Here is a 22,980-nt window from a genome sequence, read left to right as displayed (position 1 = left end):
GAGTTTAAAGAAAGGAGCAGTACAAGTTTCCACGAATAACAAAGAGCAATATGAAGAGTCTAAAGAAAAGAGCAGTACAAGTACATGAATAAGAAAAACCAACATTGCATTAAAAAGATATGAGTAATACAAGTTTCTATGAATGAGAATAAACAATAACATAACAAGAAAATTTAAAAGATCCGTTCTTGAACGTATACAACATATCATGATTATTCACTACCGGACCATGATTCACTTGAAGATATACAAACATTTGCATGAAAACTTAACTAAGCAAACCAACACTGTGAAATTAACTCCCCTATTTCTCTGATCTTTTACTTTGACATTCTCAAGCATCATATCTCTTGGCGGTCGATTTTATTCATTGAATTGCAAATAATTTTCATGGTTTTAAAACAGAAAAAGATTCAGCCCTACATACACCCAAAGGAACTCTTGAATTTAATGTTTGGTCTATGGGTGAGGAAATTTAGGTGGAAGTGGTGGGAAGAGAGGATGGTGGAAGGGAGGAATTTTAGGGAATGGTGGAAGTGGTGGGCATGGCTTTTTGTAAAATGGTGGCTTGTAAATTGGAACAGGTGGTGGCAGGGGTTTTACTACTGGTGGCTCATAAATTGGAACGGGTGGTGGCAGGGGTTTTACTACTGGTGGCACGTAAATTGGAACTGGAGGAGGAAGTGGCTTCACTATTGGTGGCAGTGGTGGAAGGTGTGGAAATGGTGGGCATGGCTTTTTGTAAATTGGAACAGGTGGTGGAAGGGGTTTTACTACTGGTGGCTTGTAAACTGGAACTGGTGGAGGAAGTGGCTTCACTATTGGTGGCAGTGGTGGAAGGTGTGGAAATGGTGGGCATGGCTTTTTGTAAATTGGAACAGGTGGTGGAAGGGGTTTTACTACTGGTGGCTTGTAAACTGGAACTGGAGGAGGAAGTGGCTTCACTATTGGTGGCAGTGGTGGAAGGTGTGGAAATGGTGGGCATGGCTTTTTGTAAATTGGAACAGGTGGTGGAAGGGGTTTTACTACTGGTGGCTTGTAAACTGGAACTGGTGGAGGAAGTGGCTTTACTACTGGTGGCTCTGGTTTAGGCTTGGGTTTGTAAGTTGGAACTTTAGGGGGGCATGGTTTTTTAACTGGAGGAGGCTTTGGTTTTGGAACTGAAGGGGGACATGGTTTTTTAACTGGAGGCTCTGGTTTGGGCTTGTAAGTAGGAACTGGAGGTGGCTTAGGCTTGGGCTTGTAGACGGGAACTGGAGGAGGCTTTGGTTTTGGTTTGTAAACAGGAACGGGAGGAGGAAGTGGCTTTACTACTGGTGGCTCTGGTGTGGGCTTTGGTGTTGGGTTGTAAACGGGAACTGGAGGAGGAAGTGGCTTTACTACTGGTGGCTCTGGTGTGGGCTTTGGTGTTGGGTTGTAAACGGGAACTGGAGGAGGAAGTGGCTTTACTACTGGTGGCTCTGGTGTGGGCTTTGGTGTTGGGTTGTAAACGGGAACTGGAGGAGGAAGTGGCTTTACTACTGGTGGCTCTGGTGTGGGCTTTGGTGTTGGGTTGTAAACGGGAACTGGAGGCTTTACTAGTGGTGGGGGACATGGCTTTTTAAAAAGGGGAGGAATAGGTGGAAGAGGGAAAGGGTGGCCCCAGTGATTCAATGGTGGCATTGGTGGGAATGGTGGCAACTTAGGGAACTTCTTCATCCAAGGATGATCTTTTGGGAAAGGTGGCAACTGTGGCAATGGTGGGTACTTAAAGTATGGCCACAAGAAAGCAGAAGTGCACAAGGGTGTTGAGAACTTGAGATTTCCAGCTGGTTTCAATGTATGTTTTCCATCAGTTTTGATAGTAACAATCTTGGATGATTCAATGCCATTGTGTGCTGGACATGGTGCAGCTGATGCACTGTGTAACTGTGCATAGCATTCCTCTTTCAGCTTGCCATCTTTCATCATCTCCTTAGGAAGTGACACTTCAAACTTGCCATCTTGGTCAAGCTCTCCTTCACCCCTTGTTTTGATTTCTCCATTTTCAAGCTTGCAGTCAATGCTTACATGAAGTCCTGAAACCAATAATATAACATTGTTATGGAAATCTACTATCAGAAAATGAACCTTGAACCTAGCTAGCTAACTTTAATTCAAAAGCTAGCTCAACAAGTGATAAATCTTTCAAAACCACATAAAAGACGATAACCTTTTATAATCTTGCATGCTCAAGAGTCAAGACGAGACATCTGGAGCATGAACAAGAAAATGTGTGATCCAACATTGGAAAACACAATAATAGGGATAAGCCTGACTCGGATACCATGTGTAGTAGTAACTCAACTCCATCATATAACCATTATAATTGTAAGACAGTTAACATGACATGCATTCAAATGAATTAATAAGAAAGAACCTGATAGAGCATGAATAGTGTTAATGTTATTCTCCTTGCAATCAGCACATTCTCCAAAACCAACCACCTTAATTGTCTTGTCATCAGCAATGCAGAAACTAGAGAGTAGTAAAGACAGGGACAGTCCCAGAAGGACTCTGCCACAAAGGGACTGAAGCCCCATTCTGTTAATACAAAATAAATGTAAGTTGTGAATGGTATTCTTGAATGTGTTTCTCTCAACTGACCTAAGGGTATATTTATAGTACTTGTTTACTTACCAACAAGTAAAGAAAAAGGCTGTTTTTATGACCGGCTCACCGGCACGTAGTTAAGGTCCTCACATGAGTTTAGGTCCCATGGTCTTGAATTTTTATGAATGACAGAAAGATTATAAAATTGGAAGGTGATTTTTGTAAAATAAAAAATAAAATTATTCAGGAATGGGTGGTCACAGACATAGGTAGCTGTTTGATAAAACGCCATTATCATCATTCAATGAGGTCTCCAACTGTACACAAAAATCCCTTTTCTATCTGTTAACCTACTTTGTTAGCTCTCATTTATGTCACTTATTTTACTGAATATCCTCAATTATATGTGAAACTTTGACTACTTTTTTAACTAAACTGTTAATGATATGATTGCCGTTCTTTCTATTATAGTATATACTTCTTTTATTTTGTTTTAAATTGTGAATACAAGGGGCAGGTAAATGTTGGCATTTATAGTGAGTGACAAAAACATGGTCTCCCAATCTTCACGTGATTTTTTGACATTTATCAACTAACTTCTACTGCGGCAAATTATGGAACAAAAATTATTGTACTAATCATGAAGAAGGGTAATTCATGATTATTTATGTATTATTATTCTAGACTACTTCTACCATAGCTGCATCCTCTTCCTATAATTCAATAACGTTCAATCTTGCATCTTTTGCATTGGTTAGTTGCAGTAGTGTTAGAGTCCCACGTTAGTTAGATGGATTGATGATCTGTTTATATGGACTTGGGCAACACCGTTTGTCGTAGTTTTACAAGTCATATTGATCCAAAGTGGTAAGGAATCTCATCCACTAGAAAATTACATTATCCATAGGGTAAGTCTTTTTTAATATAAGGAAAGTTTGCTGTCTTCCTCTGTTGTTGTCAAGATTTTGTTGGGTGCGCGAATAAAGTATCACATTGACAATTGAACAGTTTGAGAAGCTACATATATAAGTTGTAAGAATACTTTAATAATGCGAGTTATTTTCAAGAAAATAATGTTAAGAATGTCTTTGTATCGGTTTAACCCAATAAAGTGTGGAATAAAATGGAAGTGCATATATAAAAGACTTTTCCATTGGTTCCATCGTCAACAATTGATATGAAATCCTATTACAATAGTGTAATATAGTCTGGGTTAATTAGGATGTAAACTCTCATTTTTGTTACTTATATATGATTGATTACCTCTTTTATGGCTTTTAAAAATCCACTTCATCTCACCCTTTTACGAAAAAAAAGAGGTTGATTTCATAAATAATCATGTAATTAATACTGAATGGTCATACGAGAAATCAACTTAAAATAAAATCGTGCCATTTGAAAAGTTCATTAGCTATTGGACAGCTGAATTGACACATAACTGCAAAGATATGGAGTATCAGTAATTTGTTTGATTCCGCTTAAAATATTTTTTTTTATATAAAAATGAGAAAGAGGAAGAAAATTGATGTCCTTTGTTTGTCCCGCAAATTAAATCCCACCTCTATCTACCTCGTGGCGGCCTTTCACCTATCTATTTCTGACACACAATCACTGCAAAAAAATGTTACTTCCATAAATTTGACGTTTTAGCTCATCTTTTTGTTCTTTTATTGACTTATGTGTCACACACTAATAAAAATTGTTTTCAAACTGTCTCGTTATATGACTTTCATTTCTACCCTATCTTAAAATATAACTAAACAATATCTTGATTGTCATTGCTCTCCAGCTTGCTTTGTTTAGTGCTGTTCAACAATATCTTTATATATATAATATTAAGAAAATTACTAAGTAGTAGGTAGTAAATTTAGTTACTACTGTATATTAACTTTGAAATTTACGTTGTGAATACACTGCTATCTCTTTTAACTTGGGTGGAAAAAAAAGAATAAGAAAGGAAAGTGGTTAAGCTTTCTTAGAACCGAGTAAATGATTCCCCAACTGATTAAGCATGATTTCACTTGAATGCGATTTCCCACATGCAGCGTTGTACTAGGCAAAGAACAAAATTTATAAGTCACACGTTAGAAGGTTAGTACTTACGTTGTCAATATTAATTCCAATGTAACACAATAACAACAAGCTTAGTAAAATCTCACAATGGAGTATGGTATGCAAATGTTCATTCGTAACTGTTAATGGGAAATATTTTCAGATGACAGTAAAGATATCGTGGGGTGCGAAATGAGTGAAAAAAATTAGTTTTTTCCTTTCTTCTGGTTTTTGTCGAAGAGAAGGAAATTCGTTTTTCCCTATTCTCAAACCAAAAAGAGGAAGGAAAATGATACCTCACGGTTAGCAATAAGTTTTGTGAGGATCCACAATTAAACATATAATGAATGGTAGCTTTATTTATTTTCTGTGGCATCAGGCATGTGATGATTAATTGCATCTACTATTTTAGAGCAATAAACAAATGTGGATACTAGACATCCAGCAAAGCTAGAAAATAAAATATCTTTAATGAAATCTTTTGCTTCTTCACCAATCTCCTAAATGTCATAATAATGAAACAGGGCTTGATGATCTGTATATTGATGTGATCTGCTTCCATCTAAGTTAGGTGTTCACATTCCCATGGTCCAACCTATCGCTGTTTTTGTTAGGTTTTTACCACATTAAAAATAAATAAATAGGGCAGTCTGGTGCACAAGCATCCCACATTAGCAGGGTATAAGGGGTGTGATATAGACAGAACTATCTAACTCAAAGAAACAAACGGGAAAGTAAATTTGTTGCAAGGGAAAAATGAGAGTCTGAATTTGACAAAATTGTTTCTTTGCATCCTTGATACCCAGTTAGTTCATTGGCAGTAAAAATTGGAGGATAATAAGTTATACTTCATGCTACAACAGTGAAGCACGTCTAACAATTCTAATTTAAAACCTCACGTTTTGGAGATCACGTGAAATCCAAGCCGAACTCAGGATTGTAGACTTCTCATACTGCTTCATACAGCTAAAGCTAGTAGCTTCAAGCCATTCATTTCTTCTTCTTCAACTTGTTGGCCTGCGACTGAGAATATGCAGTTCCCTAGAAAAACAGAACAGGACAAGTTAGTCAGCGAATTCTTGAAAACCAAGTCCAAAAAATAAAAGTAAGCATTGATAATTTGAAGACTCGATTGCCAAAACATTTCCAGAATTATATTCTTTAACATTATAATAAACCACAAACCTGCAACCATTCATCTGTGGATGCATCAGTTGTTGCAGTTCCAACTTCAACCTTTGCCTTTGGTGCTCTCTTAGTTTTCTACACACATCCAAAATGAAAAAGAGAATGATTCAGAAGGGGGAAAAAAGCACAGGAATTTATATGCTTAAACCCCTAATGTGATTATTGCTGACAAAAAACAAAAAAGATATGTTACTCAGAAAAGAGCACTAAGTTGCACTAGATGGCAAGGTATATTTATTAGGTCCCAGCTGCTCAGCAAATCGTTTTGTTCTCATATGTAATGCCTCAAGTCTGAAAAACCCTCTCACCATCACTGGCACATCAGCTCTCAGTCACTCTTAGAAGCAGATTTCAGGGTCCTCTGACACAAGACATGTCAAGAGGATAGTGATGTAAGATATAAAAAAAAATAACCCCAGATACTAACTACTTGTGGCCCCTCATACATGCCCTACAGGCATTTTACGAAATAACCGAGGTTTTGAAGCACATTTATCCAGTCTTACAAGGAACATAGGTAAGTATAAGCACCTTCGAGAGATTTTGTATCTGACCACGGATCCAGAACCCAAGAAGACCAAGGAGGGCTACAGCAAGACAAAACAAGAAAACTGACTCAACACTGAGAAGACCACCAGGTTCAGTCACTTCAATAGTTCCATTGTAGAACACGTTTTGGTAAGCGTTCTGATCTATCTCGTAAATAATTGTACCAACCAGATCAAAACTTCCAGGCTGAAACATGACAGAACAGAGTCATCAGTGCAGAGAAGAAACTGTGAGAATTACGTGAAAGCAAATTATATGAAAATAAGCTGGACAATATTTTCCCTGTTAGTTGATGAGAGAAGAGGGTAACAATGCTCTGTAAACAAACCTGCATAAATTTGCTGACAGCAAATATATATGGAAAGGTAGCCTGAGCTGAAGGAGGAACTGTTGCGTTGTTAAAAGCCTAGTAAATGAATGAACATACACAATTAGCCAATTCTCGTATCCAAATCACAGTTAACAAAACATGAAACATCGAAGAGATGTTTGAACAAACACATATAATACACAACAATAACAATAACGACTATGACAACAACAATAAAGACAATGACAACAACAATAACAATAACGACAAAGACAACAACAGTAAAACTGATAATAATAATAGTAGCAGCAATAATAATAATAATATTTTTTTAAAAAGAATTCCAAAAAATGCCGGTATAGATATGGGTTATTAAAAGCAGGAAAAAATCCTGTGGCAATATATCTTCAGCAATTGCTACATGTGATTACCAATTCTCATGACCAAGTACCTTAAAGTAAACTAATACCACGAACCCTTTTTATATCACATATTGCATATCAGCAAAAACCAGAACAATACTGATAACAAGAACAACCACCACAACAGCAACAATTACAATAACAAAAACAATTCATTCGCAAAAGCAATGTCAATAACAAAATAAGACTAAGGTTTCACCATAAGGCCATCATAGACAGTGGAGATAGAAAGTAGAAAGGAACAGCCTGTGGGAATATAACTTGAGCAAGCTACATGTGATCACTTGTTGCCCAATCGGTTCTCTACTTCTGGTAACATAAAATGTTGACCCTCACCCTAAGGTGCCTAGTTGAAAGCGATTTTTAAGAAAATGAAATTTTAATGGAAGCCATATCCTCAACTATTGTCCTTTTATTTTGCCTGTTCTTTCTTTTATATCACCAGCAATTCACTACAAGGCTAACTTCTTGTTTTTTGCTATCTGACCAACTTGTGGTGAGAAGATACCACTTCAAATTAAAGGTTTACATCACTGCTTCATCACCTCTAAAATAGAAACCATTTGCCTGACCAATTAGAAATCTAAGTGAAAACCTGTTTAAGATTGAAAGAACATTGAATAGTTCTCATGCTGCTTAGCATATTTAAGCACTGAACACCCTTCCCTTGTACTAAATTAACAGTTCAAGTTTTCTTTTTAGGTCATCAATTATGTCACTCAACTCCTTGAATCATCTGTTTCACTCACATAGTTGATTGATTACGATACTTCAATAAATTAAAATTCCAGAAGCTATAACTCTATCATTGGACCAGATATTTGAAAACCTTGTGAAGATCACCACTCAAGATAAACACAACTCTCAAATGGTACCATATGATTTCAAGTGCAAAGCTTGAAGTAGATCAGTTTAATAGACCTTGTGATATAATTCAGCTAACAAGGCAATGCATCCTACAAATGATGGTTTTTTTTTTTTTTTTTTTGTCTGTGTGTGGGGTGGGGGACTTATAGCTACTCAGCAGAATTGTCCGCTTGATCTCAGTTTTCTTCCCCATTTTCACAACTGGTTCACCATAAAACTAACAGTCCTTGAGTGACTGATACTAATAAAACTGATAAATACACAAGCTTAACAAATGGGCTCACATTCTTAGAAACTATTGACTCCAACTCTCTATTCAGAAGAGAAGAAAAGCCGAACCACAAATGAATAGGAACTCATCTCAGTCTACCTTGAGAAAACAGGCAACATAACACAGATCTTACAAAAAATTTAACCAGTAAGACTGTCCTTACAACCTGTGAAATACTAAGAATGAAGAAATAAGAAAATTGTTCAGGTAAGCCAACAATCACCTGTACAGAAAGATTTTGAACCAAATAGCGGTGATCAAAAGGAAGGTGAACACTGGCTTGGATAGCAATGATATTCAGATGTGATTCCCCTGTTTTCAGAACCCACAGTAGTAAATAAATCCATTAGAGCAGATAAACAAAGAGATGCTATCAGAACATTACTACTGAAAATCAAACACCAAATAGGCAAACGAGAAGGAAAATACAGAACTACCATCATTTTTCATGCCAACTAACAGTTCACATTCCTCGCCAGCTGCCACTACTGCATAGACAACAAAAAACATGATTTAAGAGAGCAAACCATTAACATCTACCTTTTCCAAAGCAAAATTAGGTAAAGATAATAAAGACAAGAGTAGAACACCCAATTTAAACTTTCTTACCTTTAGAAGGGTTTTTAGGGAAAACACAAACTGTTTCAACCCCAGCTGCAGGAGTATAACTCTCACTGCTAAAGTCTTGAACATCATCGCCAACAATTCCAAGATCCCCTGCTTCCTCAGTACCCTCAACCACTTCTGCTGCAGGGTCAGATTGGCCTCTAGCAACTAAAAGAAAAGATCAAAGGAAACCAGCATTAACTTTACATATACAACACTAATAACACTAAGACTAACAACTACTATGCCTCAATCCTAAACCAGTTAATGCCATCTACACAAATCGGCAACATACATTTTACTGAAAATGACCTTAACAAAATAACAGGTTAAAGTGTGAAAGCCAACTCTCACAGTATAACAACAAAGATCTAGCTAAGCAAAAAGAGCCAACAATTCGATCAGGGAATAGGCAATGCATGCAACAACAGTTATGACAAGTTAAAGACAATTAGTTTGACTAGCCAAAACTAGCAAAAAAAATTCATAATTAAAAGTCAACTTTCAATTCTAGTGTTTACTATTTCCAAATGGAGAGGATTCAGGCATAATATTTAATAATATTCCAGATTTACTTGAGTAAGCAAATATCATATTGAGAAATTAAATCGAAAAGAAAAATACAAAATTAATCTACAGTGAAACCCTTAACTAACATTAAATAGTCGAACATCGATTACATCGAAGAGAATCTCAATTTGCAAGATCAACGTAACAGAGTATATTAAACAAAGCTCATTACATAAAAAGTATTCATGAAATCGTGCAGGTAAATGCAAATGCAAACAATCAAATTAGCATGCAAAGATGAGGAATTTGATTAAGGAAATGAACAAGCAAGGGGATCTACGATCTGTGAAGCAAACCTTGAAGGAATGATGAAGAGAAGAGGAGAAGGGCCAACACACAGAAAACCCTAATTTCCATTTTTGAAGCGTTAGAGGGAAGAAGACGGAATACACGAACAAAGACTTTAAGACGAAAGTAAAACAGAAATCGGAGAAGAACACACGGTCTAAATTTTTGTTTTATTTTCTCTTCTTTTTTTTTTCAGTAAACAAGAGATTTATTCGGCCCAAATATGAAATACTGCCACTTTGGGCTTGCAAGAAGAAAGAGTTACCACCTCCTATTATTCATTTCGATTAAAAATAAATGAGTTTTTAGGCACAAAGTTCATTAATAATATTAATTAAAAGTTTGTCTGTTAATACTATTTTTTTTGTTAAGAGTAATTTTTAAAAGGAAAAAAATATGTATCTTTCAACTTTGAATAATATATTTATTTGAACAATTTAAAAAGTACTTTTAAAAATTGGATTAGAGGAAGTAATAATTGATTACGAAAATCTATATCTCACAAATTTTAGTATTAATTAGTACTTTAAAAAATGGTTAATGATTTTTCATAATTTTTTATGTGCAGTATAAATAATTTTGCAGCATTAATATAAGTTAACTTGTTATAGTTGATAATTGATTTATTTTTGAAGTTACCATATCAAATTTGCTGTGAAGAGTTACTTGTAAGTCAACTTAATATGATCATGAGTAATTACCTTGCTATAATAGGTAATAATTGATCTATTTTTCAATTTACCATATTAAAAGTTAATATCTTCGGAAATCTAAACTTGCTTTCCGAAATTGAGCGACATACAACACAATAGTGGAATTAGTAAAATGAGATGCTAAAACTTGTGAATAAGTTTTAAGTCTAGGATTAAAATCACATTTAAGTAGTATTAAATTAGATCATTAGCCATACAAGCTTAAAGGTAAGATCTTATTAATGACACATCTTTTGTTAAATTATTTTGCTTAAAAAATTCATACTAACATGTAACAATTAGCATGTTCATCATGCTGAGATCGTGATCTACTATGCCTAGCAAGTGGTGTCAACAAACATAAAATGTAGTGAATATACAACTGAAAGTGAACTTGTAGTGCTCACGTTGCCAACCTGCTAATAATTAAATAAAAAGTTCAACAGGGATATTCTATGGGAACTGGAAAACAAAGTAGAATAAGAAATACAAATTTCAATACATTAATAATCTAGAATAGGAGTTCTTAATCCAAAAAGTATAATATATTGGGAGTAGAAGAAATACATCAGCACCTCCTTTGATCTTACACAAGCATCATACAAGTAAAAACTATAGTTTAAAGCCCTTTCTGTCTTTAACATGTCAAATGATGGTGAAAAATGGCAATCTCATTGGCGATGACACTTAATCCCCGTGAATTGTATATCGCTCCCACTTCTTTGTTGGGTCATATATCTGTGCAACAGAAAGACAACCAAGGCATATTACGCAGAAGAAAATAGCTATACAACATTACGGATTTGAATGGTAGGGATGGAAGGGTTGTTCAGAGAGCAACTACAGTATTTTGTTTGGTTAGTTGGGAGTATGGTCAATAGCAACATTAATATACTCAAGAAACTGGTGTCAACTGAGCACTTAGAAGACATGACTTGATAATTGTCAATCAAGTCCATTGCCAGACAGTGAAGAAAAAAAAACACAAGGGCAAAGGAAAATAGAAATAGAAATGTTACCTCCCATCGTGAAGCTGGAAAGATATGCTTGTTCTTTTCATACCAATGCCTCTCTACAACTTTTCCAGCATGTGACTGTAAATCAGTTGTAACATAATTAAATTAAGAAAAATCAATGCTCAGTTGGAATGGACAAGTGACTTGAACGAATATGTAAAGTATCAACTAATTTATAGTCGTCTTCTTTACATAAGGAGAGAAAAGATGGATTTGAAAGATCATCAGCAACCACAAGCAGAAACTTACATTTATGGGATGCCTCCCCACCTTCCTCTCTCTCTCACACACACACTCAGGGCTTTTATGTTATCTGTGATTAACATTGGTTCCAGGACATCATACTAGATATTTGCTATTGAGGTTAATTTCAGAGGAACAGATAGAAAGAGGAAGCAAAAACTAAAAAGATAACCTTCTATTTCTGATGACAAGGGAAACCCACAGCCGCTACCCTTTGGGTGCGCACAGGGTAAAACCCCCGCTCCTATGCAATAGCTCGCAAACCACACAAGAGAGGTAACCCGCACTAGGCAGGCCCGGTGCGACGAGCTCGACCCAAAAGGCAAACCCCTTGCTTTCACTTGCAAGGGGTTTCAAACTTGAGACCTCCAACATGAAAGTCACAAGCTCAAACCACTGGGTCACCCCGAAGGAGGATAACCTTCTATTTCTATTAGTTAAAGAAGCATATGTCATGCTACACCAGCATTTAAAGTTCTTTTAATCAATCAATGGCATCCCAAAACTAAAACATGTATCATACTAGGCACTCAATATGATATATCATGGTGGAAAGTTTTTGAAACCAGCACAATTAAAAATCAATTAACATGGAGAAAATGGATCTGCATAGGAAATCATACCTCATCTTTCTCGATAGTAGCATCAGCAATGGTCCGCACATCTTCATGGACATCAAAGTGAAAAAGCTGTCCAGAGAAGTAAAGATATTTCTGAGTAACTGTCACATGATCTAATAAACGTGGAAACAAAACTAGAAATCAGGTACTTGACATCACACAAAGACGTAACTTGTAAGGCATTATACAAAGACCAAGACGCAGACTTACAGATACATAGTTATACAACTTTTTGTAATTACTATTGTTGGACATTCTTTAGTAATTACACGCATGAAAGAACGTGCGTGTGCTCCTTTACTTATAAAATAAGCTTTAACTGAAGACAGTCACGTACAATAGATGTTAAAATGGAAACTATAGGTATCCTTCAAATTTCAATAATTGTGTTAATCAAAGCGCAGTTGTCGGGGATAAAACAACAACAACATACCCAGTGAAATCCCACTAGGTGGGGTCTGGGGAGGGTAAAGTGTACGCAGACCTTACCACTACCTCGTGGAGGTAGAGAGGCTGTTTCCGGAAGACCCTCAGCTCAAGTGTAACAAAGCCAAGTAAAGGAAGAGATTTATATAAGCATAACATCCAATAAGAAAAATAGTGCATAATCAACAAAGGGGGCAATACATCAAGAAAATAATGTGAGAAGTGAAAACGCAGTAAACAACATAAGGCTATAGGAATCACAGACAAGAACTACAAGTGTAAGGCTAAGACTACTACAAACGCTAACAACCCATACCCTCGCCAGGAAAGACAACACGCTAACCCTACTAGCCTTCAACCTTAATACGTGACCTCCACTCCTTCCTATCTAGAGTCATGTCCTCGGTAATGTGTAGCTGGGCCAAGTCCTGTCTAATCACCTCTCCCCAATACTTCTTGGGCCTACCTCTACTCCTCCGCGTACCCTCTACTACCAGCCCCTCGCACCAAAAAGCAAAGATCATTTCATGAGACGTCTCTATTACACAGCCACCTCTAACACCCCTAGTACTTCATCATTTTCTTTCAAATGCTTTTTTTTTTTTTTTTATGACAAGGGAAACCCGCAGCCGCTACCCTTTGGGTGCGTACAGGGTAAAACCCCCGCTCCTATGCAATAGCTCGCAAACCACATAGGAGAGGTAACCCGCACTAGGCAATCCCGGCACGACGAGCTCGACCCAGAAGGCAAACCCCTTGCTTTCGCTAGCAAGGGGTTTCGAACTTGAGACCTCCAACATGGAAGTCCCAAGCCCAAACCACTTTTTGATAACAATAAAGTTCTATTTTTAAAAAAATGCACTCAGTACAGCAGAGAGATTCTACTTTGACTAATTAATGTGAAAAAATTGGAAACGGTATCTTGGTATTCTTCTTTTCTTAGACATAAGCCACAAGCTACGTGATGCATCAACTTCACCAGAATATAGGTCGGGGTTGAACATTACCGGTCCACTCTTTCCTCTGGCTTTGTTTATAATCAGCTCATAGAAACTGTGTTGCTGAACATTCAATAAAATTAGTTGTAAGTTAGCCAATATTCAGCAAATTAGGAGGTAAGACATGAATCACACAGGTAAGAAGGATCTTACATGAGGAATGATTAGATCTTCCTTCACATAAAGAAGATTCTCCACTGAAGTAGTTCGAACCTCCCGAAACTCAGGTGCAAGTTGCTGCTGAACTGCCCGAAGAAACTCTCCTATGCTATCACCCTTCCGCACCTGGAAATGTTAGAAGTACAAGTGAATCCAAAAGTTTGGAAAACCTTTGGGATCTTCATGCCTAGTAGTTACTGACCTGGATCACCCGTCTATGACCTGTTCCATCCCAATAGCTGTAAGTTATCTGTAGAGGCTCATCTAGAAATATTGCAAGAGAAACAATCAGAACCTAAGCTTCTTCAAACGCTTCAGATTTCTAGGAAGCTGTTTCAAAAGACGGGGTAAGGGAATACTGGAAAATGTTTAAACAAGAATAATATACTTACTTTTGATTAGCTCCTGCTCGCGCAACCACTGTTTCCGGAGCCTTTCACGTTCGGCTTGTTCCTCAGCCTCCCTCTCACTGAAAAAGTGCACTTTGAATTCCAAATTACATTAATGAGTAAAAAGGCCAGAAGAGAACACGATAAGTAAAACAGAAGTAGAAAGGATTTATTTTGGGGGAGGCAGATTATACGAATGCCCAACCTGTCCGGCAAGAAGCTTGTCTCTACTGTAGGATCTTTCCCAAACTTTCTCCACACGCGCTTGTCAGATTCTTCATTCTCTATATAATAGATGAAAGTGAATGGAACTATAAGTACCATGCCATCACAATCTGAACCCAATTTATATCTTCAACTATGTCGGAAATAATAGCTAAAATAATTGTTTAGACATGATCATGTTGTGGATGGCCCTGCACGTACATATGCATATCTGGTGACACTTGATACTTGATAGTGTCATAGTTGCCCGCAACATAGCAAACATACATAAGAGACTAAATCTTGATGAGGAAGAACAGAAAAATTAGAGTGAGGAAGAGATGATAGATGAAACAGGATTTTCATTAAAGAAGTCATGAACTGTAGGATATCTACTTTCAGAAACTCCTGAATCCCAAGTGCATTTACCTCCAAAGCTGAAATCATGTCAAACTGCAGATTTATGTGAACGAACAGACCAAGCAGAAAGTTCTCTCACGGTTAATACTGAGACAATTGTGCCATGTGCATGTCAGAGTTCCAAAAAAAGAGATGTCACAAGCCGTGTACCATCTATGATCTACCTACTAGCAATATCCCCAAAATCCTTATCCCGACGAAACTAAAAAATTGAAAGCATACAACAGCCATCCCCTCCCCTTCTAGCCTAATAGTAAAGGAGGGAAAGAAACATCTCACTCTAAGGTAGATACCCAAGTGACACTGAATAATGTGTTCTGAAACATGGCAAAAACAAACTAATATAAAGAACTGAGAAGACTGCTAATTATTCAGCTTGTTTGGGAACCAGACTGAATGCAACCTCAAGAAAGTTACCCAGTCTCAGAAAGAAGATTACATTCTTAAATTAAATATCTTAATCACGGTTTCCATAAATTTTCACTTCAAAAAGAAGCATGTAAATGAAATAGTCCCGATTGCTCTGGAATACTTCAAATTTCAAGACTAGATAAGAAAATTATTTCTTACTATTTTCCTCGACTTCATCTTCATTGCCATTATCCAAATCATCACAAAAGGAGAGTCGAGGGTCAGCCTTAATCTTCCTCTTTTTAAGCTTTTGTAACTGTAGCTCTTCTTCCCTATGACAGAAGAATCAGTCGACAAATTTAACATACATCACAACAAAATTCATACATATTACAATATTTCAGCTTTGCAAAAATGCCACAGTAAGTAGGAAATACTCACTCTTGTTGCAACTTCTGAAGTTTCTCCTTCTCTTCCTCTTCAAACTTTGTTTTGATAGTGACCCTCTACCACACGTGAACCGAAATACAAGGAGCAGTCAATTTAAACCAAAGATGAAATTGAAAAATAAAGCAATGCTTAAAAGCAAATGAATTGGCTCACCTTCTCAACATATTGCTCCCTTGTAACAAGACCCACAGTTTCCTTTTTAAAGGCAGTCTCAAGAATCTGAAACAACATATTTCGACAATAAGAACTAACCTAAGCAACAATATCTAAAAAATACATCAACTTGTCTATTCAGTGAGTCAACAAGTTAAGAAAAAAACATAATTACCACTCTTCCTTGCAACAAGAGATTAGAGAAGGAGCATGTCTAATTCTCTATGAGCAAAAGGTTGAATAAGCCCAGGCGTTATAAAAGTCAATTCTTGTGAGTTACATTTCAATAGATAACAATTAATCAACTAGGCCTTAATCCACAAGCTAGTTGAGGTCAGACTATATGAACATTTATATCTATTCTGCTCTATTGGCTCAATTTCATACCAAATTAGTAACTCTCCACTCTATTTGGACGCATTATATGCAAAACTAGATACTTTTGCCTATCAGTTAAAAATAAAATAAATAAAAAGAATGATCTTTGGATGCAAATGTAATCGAAACTTCGGATGCGCAAAGGCTGAAATAAGTTAAGGTGTGACAAAGTCCCAGAAATCTGGTAAGTTATTTATTTATGTTTTGATAACCATGGGTCCGGACCAGTTTTTGTGCACCTTTACTAATAACTCGGGATACCTACCACCTCCCATGGGTACCAAAGGACTACGTCCAGCAAGGCTATGAAGAAATCACCTAGTGTTTTTGTCTCTGCTGGGATTTGAACTTGAGACCTCATGGTTTTCATTCCACTTCATTAGCCACTAGGCAAGTTAATTTCAATACATAACAATTGATCAACTACACCTTTATCCCAAACTAGTTACGCCAGCATATCAGTTAAAAGGAAAATTAAATAAAAGAACGAGCTTTGTATGCAAGTGTAATGCAAACCTCAGATGTACTGGACCCAAATTGAAGAAGCCCAGGTTGACCTTTAGATGAAGCAGTCTTGTTCTTGAGCTCCTGAATTTTTCGCCTCTCTGCTTCTCGCTGTTTTTCAAGCCGTCGGATTCTGACGGCGTCCTGGGCCGTGCCCACATAACCATCTCCCATGCCCGACATTATTCCTTGAATTTCTTATTCTAGGGCACAAAGATTTGAATTTGAACAATGGATTGTTCTACAGGAAGATGATTAAGGTGGTGAGCGAGGGAAATTGGGGGTGTAAGTCGGCTCACAATCTTAAACCCACTGCAACAAAACCAAGTACAGAAAAACGTAAGTATTGGTTGATTAGAAAGACCTACCTGGAGATTTTCTCTTAATAGCGCGTTATCTTCCCCATAGTTTTATATGTTACGCAAATCCCTCTTGTTCTACATTCACTTTTATTTGTCTCAATTTAACTTATTACATTCATTAAAAAAAAAATTAATTCCTATTAAATAATTTTAAAAATATGTATTTAATGTTAAGGCCTAAGGGTAACACATAGAAATAATTATTGTCTTTTCATATGTCAAAAGTAACAAGTAAAAATGAAAATTTATTTTAGGAATAAGTGACAAGTAAAAAATGAACAAAATTGGTTGATTTTATTGTTTATTTATATTCCTCATAACTTAGAATTATTGTTTTTTTATATATCAAAAGTGACAAGTAAAAACGAAAATCTATTTTAAAAATAAGTGACAAATAAAAATAAACAAATTGATTAATTTACATCATTTATACTCGAATGTTTTCCATTTAACCACAAAATATTTGTTCTTTAGAATGTATGTAGATCTTATCTTACCTCAGGTATGTAAAAAGGTTGTTACTGAAAGACTCTCGATTCAAATATAACAAATCAAAAATAAAATTAAAATAATATATACATACATATATATACTTGGAAAAAGGAATATGACAATGAAAAAAAACATGTCTATTAATAAAGAGAGCAGAATATAATTCACAGGGAAAAATGTAGCAATTGAAACACAATAGACAATATACGATAATAATTATCAAAAGTAAAAAACTACATGTGTAAACCTAATATTATGACAAAGATGATGCTCTCAGGTTCACACCAAGTTTAATCCTATCGAAAATGAGACAAAGTTTAATTAGCTACTAATTTTATACCCTAATTCGCGATCATTATACCTTTCTAATAGTTGTGTCCTAAGTAAACTGAATATAAATATTTAGAGAATAGTAATTTTATTTTTAATTAAAATATATTTTAATGCATTTATAAATAAATAATATATATTGAGATGTCCATTGAGATTATATGTTGTATTTCATAACGGAAAAGGCTCAAAAATACCCCTGAACTATTGGAAATAGCTCACATATACCCTTGAACTATATTTTGGCTCAAAAATACCCTTCCGTTAAAATATTGGGTCACTTTTGCCCTTACTATTAACAGAGGTGTGTTAAGTGCCATGTGGACGCCACATGGACGCCACGTCGACGCCACATAAGCACCAAACAATTCTCACCTCCACATAGACTCATACATCCTAATTACTAATTTTGTTCTCATTTCTTTTGGGACATACAATTTGACCTTCTACGCCCTCGATTTTAATTTATTTCTTCACCTCTAGTTATTATTTGAAGAGTTAAATAAATTTTTGGACTGAAATTATCTCATATATTTTCTAATTTTTTCTTATCTTATAATGTTATTTCAAAAAGAAAATTGAAAATTTTATGCCTGATTTTATACCAAAAATTAGATAAGTTGAACTTTCATACTCCAACTCATCTCACATGAAATGGGGCGGCGAGAGTATGCTATATAATTTGATTGAACATATTGTTTAGCAAAGAAAGGAATTTATCCTTAAACTTAGCTTGTGGTATTGATTATTAAATATGAAATAACATTTTTGTGGCTATGAAAAAAATTTGAACCTTGGAGTTTTAAGAATATTATAACAACAGTCATGTGATGATAAAAACATGTCACTAAAGGGTCGTTTGGTTGGAAACAAGTTATCCTAGATTAATTATTTTGGAATAACTTATCTCATCACTAAGGTATAAGTGATGGGATAAATAATCATAAGACTGCCTAATACCTCCAACCAAATGATTCTTATACCTATACCTCATGCCAAATGATTCCGAAGAGTAAAATGACGAGTTAAATATTAAAAATTATATTTATTTTTTTAAGAACGAGTTGAAGGAGTACTATATTTTTTCAAAGGAAGAATGAATTACTATGAATATGAATTTGTCAATTAAACCTTTGATGGCTTTTGGACTTGAAAACAATGAGGTAATGTGAAACACCACAATAAGACAAAAGAGAGTTAATAAATTCTTTGAAATGCAATTATTGGTTATTTAGAGGTGGGGATTTGGATGACCACAAAGAGAAGGTTCTTTCAAGATAGAGTCAACGCCATTATAAGAAGGTAACACTAATTTAGTCCTAAGTCCACCAGTCAACTAATTAATGGATTTGTAATTTTACATACTCCTTTCTTTATTTTTTCAACGGAAAAGGCTCAAAAATACCCCTGAACTATTGGAAATAGCTCACATATACCCTTGAACTATATTTTGGCTCAAAAATACCCTTCCGTTAAAATATTGGGTCACTTTTGCCCTTACTATTAACAGAGGTGTGTTAAGTGTCATGTGGACGCCACGTGGACGCCACATGGACGCCACGTCGACGCCACATAAGCACCAAACAATTCTCACCTCCACATAGACTCATACATCCTAATTACTAATTTTGTTCTCATTTCTTTTGGGACATACAATTTGACCTCTCATTTCTCTAAAATACATTTCCCCTCTTCTCTCTAATATACAATTTCACCTAGGGTTTCAGATTTCCTCTCATGGACTCCATTCCATTTCAAAGTTGATTTCACCCCTTTGTTCATTTCACTGCTAGGGTTTCGAAGTAGACAAAAATTTCGAAAAACAATGTCTGAATCCTCTATCGATTCACTTGAAAAATTGTATGCAAGAAGATGTCATTGTGGTCTCAATGCTTTAAATTTGCTGAAAATTTCACCCCTTTCTTCATTTCACCCCTGTTTTAAGAAACTATTTCACAAAAGTATTTGGGTATGTTTATAATATTTGGGTATGTTATCGTTTTCTGAAAATAGATCATAAAAGGAAAATGACTCACAAGATCACAAGTATTATGGAAATAAAATTTAACAGCACTTCAGAAAATACATAGAATGTAACTCTTACAGGTTTTTAAAAAGCTCAAAAGGGAAAGAATGAGGCTTAAAGAGAGTTTAAGGATTTCTCATTGGAAGGGTGGTTGCCACTCTCTATATCAGCCGATGATTTCTCCATTAATGTAAGAATTCCAACAACCCTTTTATCAATTTTGAACAGAGGGAATATATAATTATCAGCTTTGTTTGAAATGGGTTTCTATGACCTTTCAACTCTTTTTCTCTTTATTTTTTCTTTATACTTCTGCCTGAGCATTCAGTGTTGCTGGTGGGGGTGAGTATAATTGGTGTCTTTATAGAGGCGATGATGATTTTTGTCACTTTTTATTCCCTTTTGAGCTGATTAATTGAGCATTTGAGGTTATCCGATCTGTATCTTGGCGGGGCATACTGTTTTATGCAGCCATGGCGTGGTTTGACCCTCTTTTTGCTCGAGCGTAACACAGATCTGAGCCTCAATTTACTGGTCTCTTCGTCCATTTCAATTGAGGGAGTATTATTAACAGCTTCAGGGTACTACTATAAGCAAAAGTTCATAAATAAAAAATGAGGCTAACAGGGCTTTTGGTGCTTATGTGGCATCGACGTGGCGTCCATGTGGCGTCCACGTGGCGTCCACATGACACTTAACACACCTCTGTTAATAGTAAGGGCAAAAGTGACCCAATATTTTAACGGAAGGGTATTTTTGAGCCAAAATATAGTTCAAGGGTATATATGAGCTATTTCCGATAGTTCAGGGGTATTTTTGAGCCTTTTCCGATTTCATAATGAAACAAATAAGATCTAAATCCAATTTGGACATTACATTCAAATTGACGAAAGGTTAAAAAACAAAGAAAATGCAAATATACTCCACTGGTTATACGTGCAACTATCCTATTGAAAGAAAGTTGAGTGTTATATTTTCAAGAAAGAAGTTGATAACGAAAGGGAAAATAAAAATTTACTAAAAAAAAGATAATGGATAACGTGAAGGTGGAATCTCGCATCGGAAAGCACTGCGCAAAAAGAGAAAAACAAAACAGTGCATAAATTGTTGTTCTTCGACTTCAAAACCCTAGTTTCCCGATTCAATTCGCGGCCATATACTGCAGAAAATGGATCAATTAAACCACGGCGGCCTCTATCAACCGAATCAGCTTCCAAATCATTGTTTAACAGAGTTAAATCAGCTTCCTTCTGATGTTTCCATGCCTCCCAATGGCTTGCATTCTGAATCAAGGTAAAATTTTATGTATTTCTAGCTTAGGCTCTGATTTCTGAATCTAGCATGTTTAATTGATGTATCTGAGTTTGTGCACATATTTTATGCTATTGGGTTTTAGTTATGCTACTTCAATTAGTATTTTTTAGAAGTTCCATTTTTCAAAGTAATAGTGAAATCCAAGAGATAAAAACACTAGGTGATTTTTCCCATTTGTCACAGCTTTAATGGACAGAGTTAGCTAGTACCTGTTGATAGTAGGAGGTGGTAGGTATCCCGTGAAATTTGTCAAGGGGTGAGAAAGCTGGCGCAAACACCAGTCATAAAAGAAAAAGTAATAGTAAAATCAATGGAGGAAGTTGAATACAGAACCAAGTTTAATTAATCGAAATTCTAATTTATTGCAAAGATCTGTATCTCATTTAAAGTGTTTTTTCCACATTTGCTGGTAGAGAAAGCTGCAGCAATTGGTATGTCGCTAAAATGGTGAACTCTATATGGTTGTGTGGTATTATAAGGGTGTTCTTGTCTTTGGTCAGTGTGTAGTGGGATTCTCCATTTCAAGATATGGTAGGAATTTGAGTTAAGAAGATACTTGCTCTGGAGTTTCTTTTGGGGTGATCTGAGAACATAGAAAAAGCAAGAAGACTTGTAAACAGAGTTGTGACTCATTCACTTCAGTCCTCCACATTTGCTGTTTACTTTTGTGAATTTTTCGTCTATTATCATTCTGAGATGCAATGTGAAAGTGGGCAGCTCAGAATCTGATTCTCTTCCAACTATGTGGGGCAATTCTCAGGCACAGCAAGTGCTGCTACATTGTGTCATTGCCAAACTTAACTGTTTTACAAGCATGACAGAATAAATATCCACAAAATGATGCTGCAATCCAGAGGCAGAACTAGGATTTTAAGTTTATGGGGTTCTGGATTCTAGAAGAAACAGTTTACTGCCTTCTGAATAAATTATTTATACATGTTAAGTAGATTCTGGGCCAAAGCTACTGCATTCTACCAAACCCGTAGACAGGCTTGTAGCTCCGGCCCTGCTGCAATCAGGCAAACATCCAGTTAGCTACATGTAAGGAAAAATACTAACCGAATTCTGACAAGTATCTAGGTTAGCTGCACGTGCAATGGAGTTTTTTTTTCTTACATGTCCTTTTCCTTGGCACTATTACAAAGAAATATAAATGTTGTTTCAATATGACTTCATTGAAACTCTCCTGAACTAATTGAACTAATTTCATGTACAGCAGCAAACAAAAACCTGAAGCAGAACTCAAAGACTCTATTGCTGCAAGAAAAGTGCAGAAGGCAGATCGAGAAAAATTAAGGAGGGACCGCTTGAACGAGCAATTTTTGGAATTAGGAAAGACCCTTGGTAAATTAGCACATCTTTGTTTGATATACTTCTCTTGATACGTTTTGTTTTCTCTGACCCCGTTGGCACATTTGACTGCTGCATGTTGTTTTACCTCATTGAGACATGTTACTTTCAATTTGAAGCTGCACATTGACCTTTAGTGTTCTTGTTTTTGTATTGCACTATTTTGTTATATTTAAGTTTTAAATCAACTCACTATAACACTCATCTTTTTGAGTAGGGATCATATTTGATTTTGTAGGTCCATGGTGTTTGATTCTGCAAATGTTTTCATTAGTTGTATTGTAGGGTTCATTTTGTACACTGATAACAAAATATGGTTCTATGTTTGGTTTGCAATTTGAATACCTTTTTCTTGTTTCAAATTTAGCTAAATTTCTATCTTTCACATTGTAAGGGGGGGGGGGGGGGG

At 35.9% G+C, this 22,980-nt stretch overlaps 4 protein-coding genes across 8 annotated transcripts in view; 1 reads left to right on the top strand and 3 right to left on the bottom strand.

Annotated features, from left to right (window-relative positions):
* Positions 1–85: 85 nt before the first annotated feature.
* LOC102585195 (proline-rich protein 4) lies at positions 86–2,625 on the bottom strand. 3 transcript variants are annotated; one of them, XM_006359595.2, is made up of 3 exons: positions 2,399–2,625; positions 1,029–2,057; positions 86–947 (listed from the first exon to the last, which is right to left on the bottom strand). In XM_006359595.2, exons 1-3 carry the CDS (start codon positions 2,559–2,561, stop codon positions 460–462), a joined length of 1,680 nt encoding a protein of 559 aa, XP_006359657.1. In that variant the 5' UTR covers positions 2,562–2,625; the 3' UTR covers positions 86–459. The 3 variants fall into 3 exon arrangements, with proteins under 3 accessions (XP_006359657.1, XP_006359655.1, XP_006359654.1); XM_006359593.2 differs by having other exon boundaries at positions 86–1,496; positions 1,566–2,057; positions 2,399–2,620; XM_006359592.2 differs by having other exon boundaries at positions 86–2,057.
* A 2,724-nt stretch (positions 2,626–5,349) lies between these two features.
* LOC102584880 (translocon-associated protein subunit alpha-like) lies at positions 5,350–9,884 on the bottom strand. Its single transcript, XM_006359591.2, has 8 exons — positions 9,703–9,884; positions 8,840–9,004; positions 8,668–8,718; positions 8,454–8,542; positions 6,689–6,766; positions 6,343–6,546; positions 5,809–5,886; positions 5,350–5,664 (listed from the first exon to the last, which is right to left on the bottom strand). Exons 1-8 carry the CDS (start codon positions 9,761–9,763, stop codon positions 5,614–5,616), a joined length of 777 nt encoding a protein of 258 aa, XP_006359653.1. The 5' UTR covers positions 9,764–9,884; the 3' UTR covers positions 5,350–5,613.
* A 902-nt stretch (positions 9,885–10,786) lies between these two features.
* Positions 10,787–17,083, bottom strand: LOC102584555 (protein XAP5 CIRCADIAN TIMEKEEPER). The gene is made up of 12 exons (XM_006359590.2): positions 16,710–17,083; positions 15,816–15,881; positions 15,654–15,718; positions 15,432–15,544; positions 14,443–14,521; positions 14,241–14,317; positions 14,051–14,112; positions 13,843–13,974; positions 13,699–13,752; positions 12,269–12,334; positions 11,406–11,480; positions 10,787–11,124 (listed from the first exon to the last, which is right to left on the bottom strand). The coding sequence occupies exons 1-12, from the start codon at positions 16,878–16,880 to the stop codon at positions 11,074–11,076; spliced, it is 1,011 nt and encodes a 336-aa protein (XP_006359652.1). The 5' UTR covers positions 16,881–17,083; the 3' UTR covers positions 10,787–11,073.
* Positions 17,084–20,851: 3,768 nt separating this feature from the next.
* Positions 20,852–22,980, top strand: part of LOC102583791 (transcription factor bHLH121) — a 4,337-nt gene continuing 2,208 nt past the window's right edge. The window contains exons 1-2 of one of the 3 annotated variants that reach the window (XM_006359588.2): positions 20,852–21,200; positions 22,441–22,565. In XM_006359588.2, coding sequence (XP_006359650.1) covers positions 21,076–21,200; positions 22,441–22,565 — 250 coding nt within the window. In that variant the 5' untranslated portion in view covers positions 20,852–21,075. Of the gene's footprint in view, positions 21,201–22,437; positions 22,566–22,980 lie in introns of all 3 variants that reach the window. The other 2 variants (XM_006359589.2, XM_006359587.2) reach the window with 2 other exon arrangements.

The sequence above is a fragment of the Solanum tuberosum genome, unplaced genomic scaffold (assembly GCF_000226075.1).
Source record: "Solanum tuberosum cultivar DM 1-3 516 R44 unplaced genomic scaffold, SolTub_3.0 scf00290, whole genome shotgun sequence".
NCBI lineage: Eukaryota > Viridiplantae > Streptophyta > Magnoliopsida > Solanales > Solanaceae > Solanum > Solanum tuberosum.
Note: the sequence above shows the minus strand (reverse complement) of the source record. Positions and strands in the feature narration are given on the sequence as shown.